Here is a 15,020-nt window from a genome sequence, read left to right as displayed (position 1 = left end):
GCCTTTTAATTTTGCTTCATAGCAGTGCAGGGCCAGGTACTAGGTACCAGGCACATCGATGCGGACTGCCTAAATGTCATGCCGCTATAAAGCTAAATACAGCATAAGCAAGTGCCAACTGTCGGTAGAGTATATATATAGACATAATCCCAGACTAATAATTGGCTTTTCTCAGCAGCAGTTCCTGGCTGGCTCATTACGTTCACCAACAATCTAAGTACAGCCTACCACGTTCAACAACAGTCTGCTGAATTTATATTTACATGCCCACAGACTTGGAGCAAATTTATGTATATCCTTACACATAAAACCAAAACTATATGCCTATGAACTTGAAACTACCCCTTAACACCTTGACGCGTACACTACCTGCACCATGTTAAACTACAAATATTTTCAAAGCTTTGAGGATAAAAAAAAGACAGCCTTGCAAATCACTGACTGAAGACTTCTAAATCTAATGCCAGATAGTATCAAATTACAAATCCTTAGCATGTTACACTACTTTGCTGCAGACTCGGATATTCAGTTGCCATGGAAACATCCAGATTTCTCTGAATCATTGATGAGAATTTCAACATGTAAATCCTACAGTTAGTAGAAGAGTTATTGCTTTGTTCTTACAAATGTAAAAATGTCAAAGATAGCTGCAAGTACCTCACATTAAAACATTCAAAAGAGATTCTGTGGATGTTCTCTGACTGAGCTTTCATGAATTAAACATCTATTACATGACGATGTGGATGAGGGCTGTCAAACTAAAAAAATACCAGTCATTGAGAATTTCACTTTTGTAGAAGGTTTGTGATACGGACTTATAATTATGTGACTCTGTGAAAATGTTAGAAATGGATAATTTGGTCCAAACTGCAACATATGATTACAAGAAGTTGATATAGTGTAGCAACTATGCTTATCTTGAAATGATTAGGCAAAAACAAAGAAGATCGTTTCTGGTCACCACGCGCGTCATTTCAGAACCTGCACGTCATGGCTTTTATGTTGGTTACATACTTATCAATACAGCTATCCTTGATATCCCTGTTTGCATGTCCAAAAATGCTAAAAAGAAAACGGAAGTATTATGCAGCCAGTATGAAGAAGAATGAACGCAGGACTAGTACACTCCACTGCAGGACTGCTATTGATACTGGTCGAGGGACCACCAAATGCTGCATGAATTTGCTCATCTCCACTCATTGAGCTATACCCTCCCTTTTCAGTAGAACATCTCACAATCTCTAATGCCATCAAATGACTTCATTATTTTCATAACAACTACAGCAAATAACATACTGGAATTTGCTACTCAACCAGATGAGCCACATGTGAAGGAGTAATTCTTTATTTTTAAATAAATTAATAATAATAAAAATAACAAAAATAAAATAACAAAAATAATAATGATATAAAGGAGCAATTCTTAGTTATACACCTATTTTTTACAGTAATTGAGTTCTCTTTTGAAATATTGAGGTATTCATGATTATTACACACCAGCAATTAATGTAAAAATGTTGGAATATTGTCACTCTTATGTAAATGCAGTACCTTCTAAAATACAAGTACATACTGTAAAATACTTTGAATTAGCTGCATGCCTTTTTATAGCAATTTTGGATTTTGATTGCAATCAGCAGGTTTTTAATGTAGCTGAAAAGACATCTTCCCCATAGTAAATATGAGGAAAAGTTTAAAATAGCAGAATCTTCAGTTAGCTTAAAATTAGAATGCTAGCTAAAAAGACCTGCTTTACAGTAGTTTCTGAAGGCAAGATGGGAGACGTGCATTATTTCTGCCGAAAGTACTGTACATATGGAGAAAGTATAGAAATACCCACACTCTCTGAATCCACATCTGTAGACATAATGTATTTACTAGCAATGGTGTAAACTAAGTAATCAGATACATTTACATCACCGCATTCAATTCAGCTGTGTAACAGCATGTGAGTGACTTGAAAAATGTTTGCTTCAATCTTTCAATTTTCACAACATTAGTTTTCATAGGTTTAAAATCAAAAAAGAAACAAAGTTGTACATCTGACAATCTTTTGGAATCTGTTCAGATTACAAATAAACTTTTTTAAAAATGACCGTATTTTGTGATAGAACAAAATGATACAGATATTCACAATTTTCTTCACAATGAACAAAATGGTTTGTTTTTTATTTCAGTACAACAAATTTATATAATAAATCACCACACGAGGGACTGTCTCAGATTGTTGCATAAGTTCAAGAAACGAAATTCCTTTGTTTAGATCAAAACCCCCTCCCCCTAGATGAAAGTTCAAAAGTGCGAAATGAAGAATATGTTTCCCTTTACCACATTTACATCGTCAAGTAACCAATCAACCAATGTCAGCGTGACAAAGAATGAGTTGGTAATAGTTACAGCAAAATCTTTTGGTACATTGTGCAGTTTTTTGTTTATTTTACACACAATGTAAAGAGAAATTGTAATCACAAAATAAAAGTTCGAAAGTGATGTTCATTAATTGAATGGAGGTCAACCCCCTACCCCCACCCCACCCCCGTAAATGAATGAATTTCACTTCTTGAACTTGTGGGACAATCTGAGATGGTCCCTAAGTACGTGGTTGGGTTACAAGATATTTTGCCTTGTCTCAAAACTGGCATATTCCATTTTTATACTTTCTTTCTGAATTATTTTATTGGATATTATTAATACATATGTGAATTAATATTAAAAAGCTTAAATTAGCGGAAATCTTTTATAAATAAAGATTTTATCTTAACTCATATTCTGCAATGTATGTGGACAGGCATGATGTCTGAAATAAAGTTAATATTAATGAAAATAATAGTAATAATAATATCATCGACAAAAAGGTTTTGTTTGATATACTACATAACTTTATGAATCTTTGAAAAATTGACCAACAGTTTAGATAGGATTGGCATGACTGGGTATCCATATTTTGCAATCAAAAATTGAAATTTCACCCATTCACCAAAGAGGAAATTGCTCTCCTCTACTGTAGTGATCATGATGGTGAGCAATTCCTCCTCTTTTTAACCAAAGGTTAAATTTTGTCGAATGTCTGTTTTTCTGTCTTCAGCATCACACAAAATCATACAAATTCAAAAGAATAATTGCAGACGCCATTTCGATATAAAAAAATAAAAGATCCATTTTAAGATTATTGATGGATGACTTACTCATCAATCAAGTAGAACTTGCGGAAGATAGATGTGGTTGTAAATTCATTTCAAATGTAGTAGCACCTACAACCAATTCAAAATTGGTGATTGTGAATGGTCACCACTTCTGAGAAAGAGCAGCCATCTCCTTATAGATAACATAGCAACAAATTAATAATTGAAATGTTTTGCAAAGGAGAGCTTGGTTTTAATACAGTTTGAGTAATGCTTGGAATTAAAAGTCTGTAGGTTTAGGCACAAGGACGTCCATCCTTCTGTCAACCAAGCTGAATTAAGTGGAAATTACCCCAAATACTCGATGGAGTTGTAGTCCAATCTACAAACCTGAAACTTTTGTTTTCGCCATTGACACGTTCTAAATCCCATGGCCAGTATTATAATGCTGTTTAACATATCAATTCATTCATTGAGTTCTGACATATAGCACCATCACAATTAAAATAAGTAGTTCCGCTGATTTTCTGAACTTGGAAGTTGAACTTGTAATATTTTTTTACTGAATCTTCAGGCATAAGCTTGGCTAAAACACAGAGGATGCTTGGGAAGTCGAGGGGCCAGTATAATTTACAGTGGGAAATAGGCACTCGACTTCCCAGGGCTAATTTAGTAAAAGATTGGATCCAACACAGCTCCAGATCACGTTTACACGTAGTGATGACAGTCAACACCAAAACATTTTATTGCTTTCCTGGACAACGACGCTCTTTTCCTTACCTGCAGTCTCTTTCGCTAAATGCTCCTCGAGCAAGCTCGGATTCAGCAAGAACTCGTACCATACAACGGGAAGCTGGAGCGTGGAAACATCTTGTTTGGTTGGTGTGGGTCTTGCTACTGCCGGTTCGTTCATTGGTGGGGTGCTTAAATAGTTTTCCAGAGAGAGCTGGGCAACATATACTTAAATTACTACAGAATGCTTAGGCCGTAGCGCGCCTATGGACGTGGATTTCCAACGTGAGTTTTCACGTGTTGAGACCAACGTGACGTACAGTCGTACTAGACACGCCGCCGGTGTTGTTAGAAGTACGTATGGCAAAGGGTAAAGGTTACGAGAGCACTCGCAATGGTTCCGGTTGAGAGTACCGACGATGGTAATCGTCTCTGTAATGATGAAAATAAAACGTTCGATTATCGGTTGGTAAACGACATCAAACTATCATCGCAAAGGTAATAACGGCATTGGCACTGCAGCCCAGTAATTAACTAATTTGAGTAAAAGTGAACTCAGGGCCGTGGAAACGGAAGTACAATTATTTACCGAAATGCATTGTAGGAAGTCGGGAAGATGGCAGGGAAAGACAGGCTGGAAAACGTTAATCCAACGATACATCAGCGAGTTCGAGAGAGAGAAATCACTCCGGAGGAAAGAGACGACGATGTGGTGGACGCCATAGACGCCAGGGAAGTTTTTGATATCCTTTCTATAGATAACATGTGTACATATTGATTAGGATGCTGCGCTGATGTGCACAGCCAGGCGACCGAGAAGCTCAGACTGCAGCAGTGCAGTACGCACCGACCGCGCGCTGGCGCACCGCGCTTTGGCCTGGCTGGTGTCATCTTCTTCATATACTTCGCCGTACCAACATTTTACCGTACAGCACTGTACCAAAGAAAGTATGTGGCTGTACGAGCCACATTTACCCACAAGTCACTTTCGCCGAAGATGAGCATCTGCTTGCGACACGAATTCCATTCATTCCCAATGCCATTCATCAGACATATCGTGCGCAAGCTTCGTGTTCCGTGTAGCAAAACGTGATTACCATGGCAACGTGACGTGGTAATGAGATATGCCAATGATGATAGTGCGCAGTTTACGCTGTTACTATGTCATTTCTGTACACGTTTTTTGCTCCAATTCCTTAAAAGGATGGACAAGGTTACTCCATCACTGTTATGATCACATGCATCACTGCATGGACCGTGGATGTCATACGTTAGTAGTGATCTCAGTTGTAAGCTGAAGTGGGAGTATTTATACACGGTTCGCAGTATTTAAAAATTGAAATCATGTGTCTCCAGCATCACCTGGCCAATTCACCTGGCCACACTCACATGTGCACACCACGAACGCAAATAATCACAGTCACATTTCAGGACCAAAGATAGTGTTCAATAATTCAATTTTAGACCACAGTACATGTATGTAACATGTTCACTGTTGCACACCCTTCAAATGGCTTCGTGACATTTTGATATTTGAAAAAGTCACACCAACGCATATAGAATTCTACACCTGTGTATAATATAATCTTCGCGCAGTAGAATGCTGCGCACTAATAGCTTTCATATATTTCCCAACGCCTTTCTGCAATCAAAAGACAAAGCATCAGGAATTCTAAACCTGTGTCTAATATTATCTTCATGTAGCAGAATGCTGCACACTTAGCTTTCACATATTTTATTCAGAAAACCTATCCCATAAATATAGATATTATAATTTTTTCTTGATTATTTTTGTCATCACTTTCCTTGTCAAAGCCTGATAGAAAGACTTGAAAGAGATACACTTAGATAGTGATCTGTTGGAAATACTGCACAATTTTTGCTATCGGAGTGATTTCTGAAGATATGAAAGGAATCCCTGTCTTTGCTCACTTTCAACCAACTTAATCACCGATCAAACCATCTTTTAAATTATTTGAACAGTGATTTTTCAATAAATTTTTATTGACAAAATTTGAGAAGAAAGAGAAGTACTGGTAGTAAAATCGTTTTATTAGCTCATATTTGGTTTTATATATAAATACCAAAAGAGCTTATATGATGAGTCCGAGTGGCGTCTGTGTCTGTATATTTGTGGGTATGTGCGGATGTATGTCCGTCACACACAAAGGCTCCCATACCGCCAAAGCTACCGTCTCAGTATTTGGTGTACAGGTAGATGTAGGGGTTGAGATGTGAATTTGTTCAAATGAACACATCAGTGTCAAAAATGTGCAAATGAGGTAAGAAAAAGGGAAATTCTGCAAATGTTCAGGAGTGTTGGCATGCCAGCATGCTACTCCACTGAGCTTGAGTCATTTCCTGTCATTGTTTATGAACTGTTACATATTAACAGACCTGCTCAAACTAAGGGATGGACCATTAGATCTTGGGAGGGGGTGGTCACAATGAAATTGTGAACACTTTTCTACAATTGTAAATTTCTAAAAAAAATTTTTTCAAATAGAAAAGCTGTGCTAATTTTTTTTTCTGAGTAAATTTTCAGATTTATAATTTTTTTAGTTCAACGCTGTCTGAGGATACAATGTACATCCATATCACTAGCGCAAATAAGATTGTGTGCTGTAACTACAACATACATATGGCCCAGTGATTTATATTGCTGATAGATTTCGCGAAATGTTGCAGGTCATCTTTTGACAAGCTGAGAAGCGGTTTGCTAAAAAGTGGTGAAATTTCAAGATTTGTGTTTTTAGGACAATTTTTGCCCTTTTTGATCAAAGCATCTATTTCTCTGTAGCAGCGTGTCCAACTTTTGTCAACTTGTTTTTCTGGTTTAAATATTCCTTGTATTTTTTCTGGTTGTACTGTGCAGAAATCATTGTCATAACATGGAAAATAGAATTTTCCTGCACATTAATTGTTGATCTTTGGTACCCATACTGGTATGTACCAATTCTGATCAAATGTGAGTGACACCGTATAATTGCGGTATTTTTTAGTTTTGGTTTTTTTAACTTTCGCTGGTGATAAGATTTGGTTTTCACCTTGAAAGCACAGAGTTGCTGACTGCCTCATTTGAAATGGCCCTGTCAGCCGTATGTTTTGAAATTTCTTCTCCTTAACTTGCTATACATCTGATTCGAAACATCAATGATCCAGAGCACCCACTGTCTCTGGAGGATCTCAATGTTGTTGAACATTCCCTGGTTGAGGTAAGGAAAGTCAATTTCCTGGATGTTTATGTGTTGGGGGCAGGGTGATGGGAGGGTGATTTTAAATGTTGGAAACATCTACCTGTATGTATACACGAAAATTTGACCCATATTATTTGGGAATTTTTGTAGTCAAAATTTTGAGAATATGTCTAAGTCATGTACTGTTATTCTGTTGGATGTTAAGGTTTAACTGAAGCATGGGAAGGGGGAACATTTCCCAGGTTATCAACTCAATGTGCTTTTTTATTTTCAGATGACTATTCGACCCTTGTTTAAGGCTTTTTTGTGAAAAAAGTGACTCGTGTCTGATGCTGACACAAGTTGCAGCTGTACAATTTTTAACATTTGTTCAATTCTTACAAGGAATTATTAGGGTTAACCCATGGAAGCAGTTCTCTGCTGCCATATGTGTGGTAAATTTCATCCACAGAGTGTCACCCTAGGTCAATTATGTATGGTATGGTTGTTCATTGTACAAGTATATGTTCTGTGAGGATGGCTCACTGTTGAAAAATATGTTCCCTGAGCTTCCCTCATACATATACACTCTTGCTTTTGTTCTCACGATGACTTTGACAGATTTCTTAGGTGTGTGTGTACTCATACTAAAATGTTTAAGGTGGAATTATGTTCTGATCTACCACTTGAGAGGGCTCATTGTAAAGCTCTTAGAGCAAGAAAAAATTCAGGCATCTTAGTTTTTTGAAAATCGAAAATTACATTTTTCCTCATAGAGTTAACACAGAGATGGTGGCCATTTTGAATTTCAAATATCGGTAAATGTTGGGTAATTGTTTCTCTACTGCCAGCCTTTGCACGATAAGGATAATCACTGATTTTTATTCCTGATTTGAAAGAGAGCAGTGGAAAGTCTTTGATTTACAAGGCACATCATGCTACCTTAACTGGCAATCATTTTATATCAATCATATGATTGTAATTTGATCCAATGAATTATACTTCTGTGGAGAATTGTGCAAGATTTTCCATCAAGCTAATGAGTATATTTTCCATCCATGATGACTCATGTTTTTAGTTGATTTGAATACTAAGTCACTTTTCATTAATACAATTTGTATAAATTAATTAATTTACCTGTGCAACTGAGCATAAGATGTACTTATGTACTGCATATATGGGTTCTGCAGTTGGCCTGAGGGACAACCCACAGGTAATGTGGAATTGCTTAGCGCCCTCTACCAATATATACAACCTATACTAGTTCCTTTGTCTTTTTAAAGGCACAGTACTGGGTACTTTTGAGTGTCATAAGTTCAGAGGGCCAAATAATAAGTTCTAATTGAAAGTGAAATTGCATTATTGACAGCACATCCTATCAGGATATCAACCAAAGTTTTCTCTGTGAAGACAGGCTACTTTGTGTGAAATTTGTGCATAGAGGTAGCAGATGAAGCAAAACTGTGTTTAATAATTCCAATTTTTCTGTGATTTTCCACAGGTAAATGATGCAGAAAATCTGGTACAAATTCACTTCACCCCAACGATACCTCATTGTAGTATGGCAACATTAATAGGCCTGTCTATACGTGTCAAATTACTGAGGGCTCTCCCATCAAGGTTCAAGGTGAGTTATCTTTCCAAATATATAAAAAATAAAAAGTTATTTTTTGCATCCTTTCTTGCATTATCTGTTCATAACTGGTTGATTGTTAAAAGCTAGCAACAATACTGTGATGTTGACAAATACATGTGTAAAAACACTGAGACCGAGAGAAACTTGGTGAAGCAGTACATTTCAAATCGCCATTCACTTTTAAAGAGTTATCCGTAAATTTTGTTGTTTATAAAATACTATTTCATGTTCTTTTCCTAAAAATCACATTGAAATAAACAAAACTGAAGCTGTCTGCATAGCGTCTGCATTTGTAGAATGTTTTATTCACAACACTGTTTGCAAGCTTAATCTCTGTTTCAACATACTTAAATGTTCGAGACGATAAACGCAATTTATTGTGTTCTGGAACAAAAATACAGCAATATACTCAAAAGTGATAGATATTTTCCCTTTGATAAAGTTCAAGTGACTATTTCTGATCTGGTAAAGGCTCTTGCCTATCACCATACTTGTTTACCTTGTCATGGTGTTAGTAGAAGTCTGCATGGCCAATCTAATTGGCCTTTATCTACAACAACTCATACAGTGCCTAACTTGACGTTATACCAGTCTTTTCATCAGCCTGAGACCACTTGTTTGACCAAACACTCTTATCACAGCAAATCAAACTGAATGAACTGGCATGTTGTTACGTGGACATGTTGCATTTTGGATGCTAATTCTTGCCCAAAATACCAAAATGTGAGGTTGTATACTTGTATCGAAAACGACGCATTATATGAGGCCATGAAGGCATCAATGGATCAATTGATGCCCAGGGTTTTAGCTGATACAACTGAGTGTTGTACCCACTCACCACCATGGTTTAGCCCAAACCCAATGTATGTGGAGCAGTTTAAATGAAATTCGGGTGAACAAATAAAAAATCTACATAATAAGGTTTAGCATGCATAAATCACAATATTTGATGCATAAAGAACTGAACTACTAGTATTGATGGATGATTTATAGTAGGTCACAGTCTCAGTTTTTTTTTCTCACATTTCGTTTCCAGGTTGATGTCATAATCACACCAGGAACGCATGCATCAGAGCACGCAGGTAATCAGTTTACAATATTATCGTACAAATTTACAGTACTACTTTCAAATATTCTGTGTTTTGCACCTCCTTTTTCATTCTTACCCAATTAGAATTTGCGTATCTCAGTCCAGATGGTAGCCTGTTTGTCATGGCAACAAACTCTTTCCAGGAACTGCAGCCAGATCTAGCCACCCTTCCACTCAAGCAAGATTTCGCTAATGAAAAGACGCACCAGCTGAATGGGTGTTGTACAGTAATCCCTTGATATGTTTGCACAGTAAGAAAATTGTACTGATTTTCTCCGAACACCTGGTATTTATGACCTTTTTTTTCACAGCGGATCTAAATGTCTCTGATTTGACTCCAGCATACCACAGTTTCAGATTATTTCAAAAAAGTTTTAATTTTTGCATGAAACCTGGACTATTTCCTAAAATTGTTCATCGCGATCACATTTCTGAAATGAAGGTCTTTTAAGGAATATCTTTATAATATAGATATAATGTCCACTTGAGCAGAAAGTTAGTCTGAAAATATTTGTTCTTGAAAATGGTGTATTGGCACTCTTTGGTTGACCCCTTTCACCACTGTGGTTTGTTCTGAATTCATTGTTATCAGTGTTGATATAGACCTGCCTACAGGGATTGGGGTGAACAGGTTAAAATGATGTCGTTTTTATGGGCCAAGCTTGTTGATTTATTCAGTTGGCATAGTTCACAGGAGCTGGGAAAATTACTGTGGTTTTCTCAGGCGGCTTAAGTTTTACAGCTGAGAGGGATTAGGCAGGGCTGTAAAATGTCTTTCATAAACTCCTGAGGACCGAACAGGCAGGTTTCCATTTTCCTAGCTGCAAGAAGTTTATAACAGCACAGTTCTTGACAAACCTTGAGTGGGCCACAGGTTACCAGCAATGTTAATTGACCCATAAATAGCCATCAGAAGGGTTAGGAGAACCTTTGTTCAAAAGCCAAGTCTTCAATACACATCCACAATGGGGCCCAAAGATCAATATGTCAGTGCTTTCTTTGTTAAGGAAAGAATTTTTTGTCAAACGATATTTCTAACTCTTTGAAAAAGCATTTGTGACATTTACGGTCATGTTGAAAAGCACATAGCGTGGAAAAGGTAATACTCTTAAGCTGGATTTTTCAATAACATTTCCATATCACATGTCCCAAAACGTATGTTTATAACAGATTTCCCCACTTAATGTATTAATTGTTCACTTTAGAATCTTCTCAATGCTCTGAATCAAATGGCAGCTTCATTGCTTGATATCACGTTCAGCTTGAATGTCAAGTCGTTCCATAAATTAACTCTGTAAGCTGTTTAATAAAACTGTTAACCTAGATAGATGAGTCATCAGCACTTTAGCCTCTGTCAGTGACAGACCGAATTTTTTCTGTGAACTGCAATTGTGTATGTCACCTGTATAAGGCCTCCTGGGATGTAAAACTGTACACAGTATTTGTGGCCGAAGTAGACTTTATCCTAAAACTACACCTTGTAATTAGACACTGATATAACACAGCTCTATGGAGATGGTGGGTACTTGTTTCAGAAGCTAATATCCCCCTTGGCTGCAGCAAAGAAATTCCCTAGTTTTGAAGACAATTTCACAAAAAAATTTATGATTACGTTGTTAATATATCATTCATAAATTTGTGCTTATTTTACCAATTTTTTTCTCCAAATTTTGGCGGTGTGTGTGATAGTCAATTTTGGATATCAGATAGGTTGCTAGGCAAGGGGTGAAAGATCTGAAAATGATAATTGTAAACTTATTCAAGACAGAAAAATAATTCTTTGCAGTATACGTGACCTCTTTTGTGTCTGTGTTTTTTTCTATTTTTGTACAGTAAACAAACAACTTGCAGACAAAGAAAGAGTGGCGGCTGCATTGGAAAATAGTCATCTCCTCGATGTGGTCAACCAGTGCCTTGCCAACAGGTCAAAAATTTCATCAAGCTAGAGTAAGAGAAGAAAACAAATATTTACGACATAAAAACAGAGAGCGAACCCAAGATGTGGTCTGTTTTTGCCAGAGGTTCATGGGTAGCTGTGAATATAAGACTATGGTGCTGTGTACAATATGATAAATGGTACTGTCAATTCACTTTCCCCCAATAAAGCTGGAAGGTCTTTTGCAAATTTGTTGACGGTTTCTTGGAAATATTTGCATTATACCATTATGCCGAATTGCAAATTGCCCCGAGAAGGGAAATCGTTAACCCTGGTACAGGGCACAATAAAAAAAAACCAAACTAAGGGTTTATTTGTTAGAAGTCAAATGCAAGTACACATCAGCGATAAATTGCCCATGTTGTTGAAGGTAAATTCTCAGGTCTGTTCTTGTTGAATGCATTTACTAATATCAGCTTTGAATAGTGAAGACGTAGGGCAACAAAGCTGTGAGACTGTTCAATGGAACGAACGGTTATTTCTATTCAATGAAGTCAATTATACCATTAAAATTACAATGATCGTTTTTCTGTAAGTGCAGAATATATGTTTCTTGACTGTTTCCAAGATATGGTACTTGCAAACACACAATATGCTCCGTAGATTCCTTGTAATTAGTCCCCACGGACACCGTCCGGGGGGACTTATAGGTTTGGTCATGTCCGTGCGTGTGTGCGTCCGTGCGTGTGTGCGTCCGTGCGTCCGTCCGTCCGTTCACGCAGATATCTCAGAGATGCAAGAAGCGATTTCATTCAAACTTGGTACAAGGATTACTTCATATGTCATACAGATGCACGTCGATTTGTTTTGTGATACGATCCAATATGGCCGCCAGGCGGCCATTTTATTACGATTTTTTCATGTACAGAGCCATAACTCAGACATGTTTCAACCGATTTTATTCAAAGTTGGTACAATGACATTGACCAATGTCATAGATATGCACGTCATTTTGTTTTGTGATACGATCCAATATGGCCGCCAGGCGGCCATTTTATTACGATTTTTTCATGTACAGAGCCAGATCTCAGACATGTTGCAACCGATTTTATTCAAAGTTGGTACAAGGACATTGACCAATGTCATAGATATGCACGTCATTTTGTTTTGTGATACGATCCAATATGGCCGCCAGGCGGCCATTTTATTACGATTTTTTCATGTACAGAGCCATAACTCAGACATGTTTCAACCGATTTTATTCAAAGTTGGTACAAGGACATTGACCAATGTCATAGATATGCATGTCGATTTGTTTTGTGATACGATCCAATATGGCCGCCAGGCGGCCATTTTATTACAATATTTTCATATACAGTGCCATAACTCAGACATGTTTTAACCGATTTTATTCAAAGTTGGTACAAGGACATTGACCAATGTCATAGATATGCATGTCAATTTGTTTTGTGATACAATCCAATATGGCTGCTGTGTGGCCATTTTATTACGATTTTTTCATATGCAGAGGCATAACTCAGGCAAATCTCAACCGATTTTATTCAAAGTTGGTACAAGGACATTGACCTATGTCTTACATATGTACGTCAATTTGTTATGTGATACGATCCAATATGGCCGCTAGGCAGCCATTTTATTACGATATTTCATGTACAGAGCAATAACTCAGACATGTTTCAACGGATTTTATTCAAAGTTGGTACAAGGAGATTGACTAATGTCATACATATGCATGTCAATTTGTTATGTGATACGATCCAATGTGGCTGCCTTGCGGCCATTTTATTACGATTTTTCCTGTCGAGGGCCATAATACTCTAAGGCATATCTTAACCGATTTTATTCAAAGTTGGTACAAGGACATTAACCTATGTCATACATATGTATGTCGATTTGTTTCTTGATATGATCCAATATGGCTGCATGGCAGTCATTTTGTTACAATTTTTTCGTGTCCTTAGCCAAAACTTGGGCATGTCTCAATTTATGAAGAGGACTCTATCCTCTTAGGACATGTAATCAAAGTACCCATTAACAAGTGGGGACTGTGTCATCAATGATGACTTGTTTCCGTAAGATTCTCTGTAAATATTTTCTGACTGTAAGATGAAATAAAACAAAAATGTGGACATTATTTCTTGAAATGATGTTTACTGTATGTTTTTGTCTTTGCCACATTTCAAAGTTTTTAGATGTTATGGATGAAAGTCATTGCATTTAATATATCACGATGCATCATTACCTTCTCGTGTCTATTTATAGACAGAGAAGGTATTAGAGTTGAAAACCAATATGCTGCTGTCAAGAACTTCCGTCTGTCAAGACTTCCGTCTGTCAAGATCCGTTGACGGCATGCCATTGTGATGGGTCATATCATAAACTGGTGGGGGTGTTCATGGCTCAGGTTGAGGTGTGGGAGAACGATTTTGAGCTATGACAAAAATCAAAAGGGACTTAGCGGCATAGCTACAGTGTTATTAAAGCCTTTCTCCAAGGTTTCTTAGTTGACTACAATCTATTACAGACTACTGAGCTGACGTTAGGGGTACTCACTTTGTGTTTGCTCACTCTGTGAGCGCTAGTGTTTGGTACTGAGTTGTGTGGATATCCCCTCATGGCCTCACGTGATCTGGGCCTGTTGCATAATCTGCAGAGATGATCATATGCCTCCGAGTCTGAACACAGGGAACTTAGTAATCTTGTTGTTGTTGTTGTTGTTAATTGTTGTTGTTGTTATTGTTGTTGTTGTTGTTGTTGATGGTGGTGATGATGATGTTGACGATAATAAAAAATATTAAAAAACAATGTCTCATTCCTTGCTGTTGTTTGTCGATGTTGTAGATAATTGTAAAAGAAAACTGTAATCGTGATCAAAAAACGACGTAGGTCGCCCAACGTCACTCCCGTCCTATTATACAACCAAGGGTGGAATCGAGATGCCCCTGATCAAGGCTCATCAGCCACCTTCAAGGCCCAGAAAAAACACCCCATTCACGAGCGATCGATTGAAATGTGCTATCATAGGCACTGAAATTTATCTCACTGACCTAATTTGGGCTTCACTTGAACTACCGACCTGCAAACGAGTGGAAAAACGGCGATTTCCAAGTCGTACCCAGTCAAAATCGATCACATTTGAACTTCCCGGTCGATGGTGACGGCGCTTTCGTCACTGGGCATTTAAATTGACCAATTGGGGGCCCTGTAAAGGCTGCTTCGGCCAGCCGATTGTTTATGTTTCAATGCTCCCTGCTCGTACGCGTACATGTACGTGTAACGTTCAAAAGTACGCGAAAAAGTAGAAAAACCTTCATAGTCATGCAGATAACGGATACTTACCAACACTTTGTCAGGAAATCTGCCATTT

At 37.5% G+C, this 15,020-nt stretch overlaps 2 protein-coding genes across 2 annotated transcripts in view; one reads left to right on the top strand and one right to left on the bottom strand.

The window, feature by feature from the left end:
- The window catches only part of LOC139147869 (integrator complex subunit 8-like), a 127,057-nt gene extending 122,675 nt beyond the window's left edge, over nucleotides 1-4,382 (bottom strand). Inside the window, exon 1 of the mRNA XM_070719084.1 lies at nucleotides 3,903-4,382. Within this exon, the coding sequence (XP_070575185.1) occupies nucleotides 3,903-4,035 (133 nt within the window). The 5' untranslated portion in view covers nucleotides 4,036-4,382. The remainder of the gene's footprint in view (nucleotides 1-3,902) is intronic.
- A 57-nt stretch (nucleotides 4,383-4,439) lies between these two features.
- On the top strand, nucleotides 4,440-13,797 carry LOC139147870 (cytosolic iron-sulfur assembly component 2B-like). The gene is made up of 5 exons (XM_070719085.1): nucleotides 4,440-4,599; nucleotides 6,992-7,069; nucleotides 8,532-8,657; nucleotides 9,703-9,748; nucleotides 11,590-13,797. Exons 1-5 carry the CDS (start codon nucleotides 4,471-4,473, stop codon nucleotides 11,700-11,702), a joined length of 492 nt encoding a protein of 163 aa, XP_070575186.1. The 5' UTR covers nucleotides 4,440-4,470; the 3' UTR covers nucleotides 11,703-13,797.
- The last annotated feature ends 1,223 nt before the right edge of the window (nucleotides 13,798-15,020 follow it).

This window comes from Ptychodera flava, chromosome 13 (genome assembly GCF_041260155.1).
Source record: "Ptychodera flava strain L36383 chromosome 13, AS_Pfla_20210202, whole genome shotgun sequence".
Taxonomy (NCBI): domain Eukaryota; kingdom Metazoa; phylum Hemichordata; class Enteropneusta; family Ptychoderidae; genus Ptychodera; species Ptychodera flava.
This window is presented reverse-complemented; position numbering and strand designations above follow the sequence as displayed.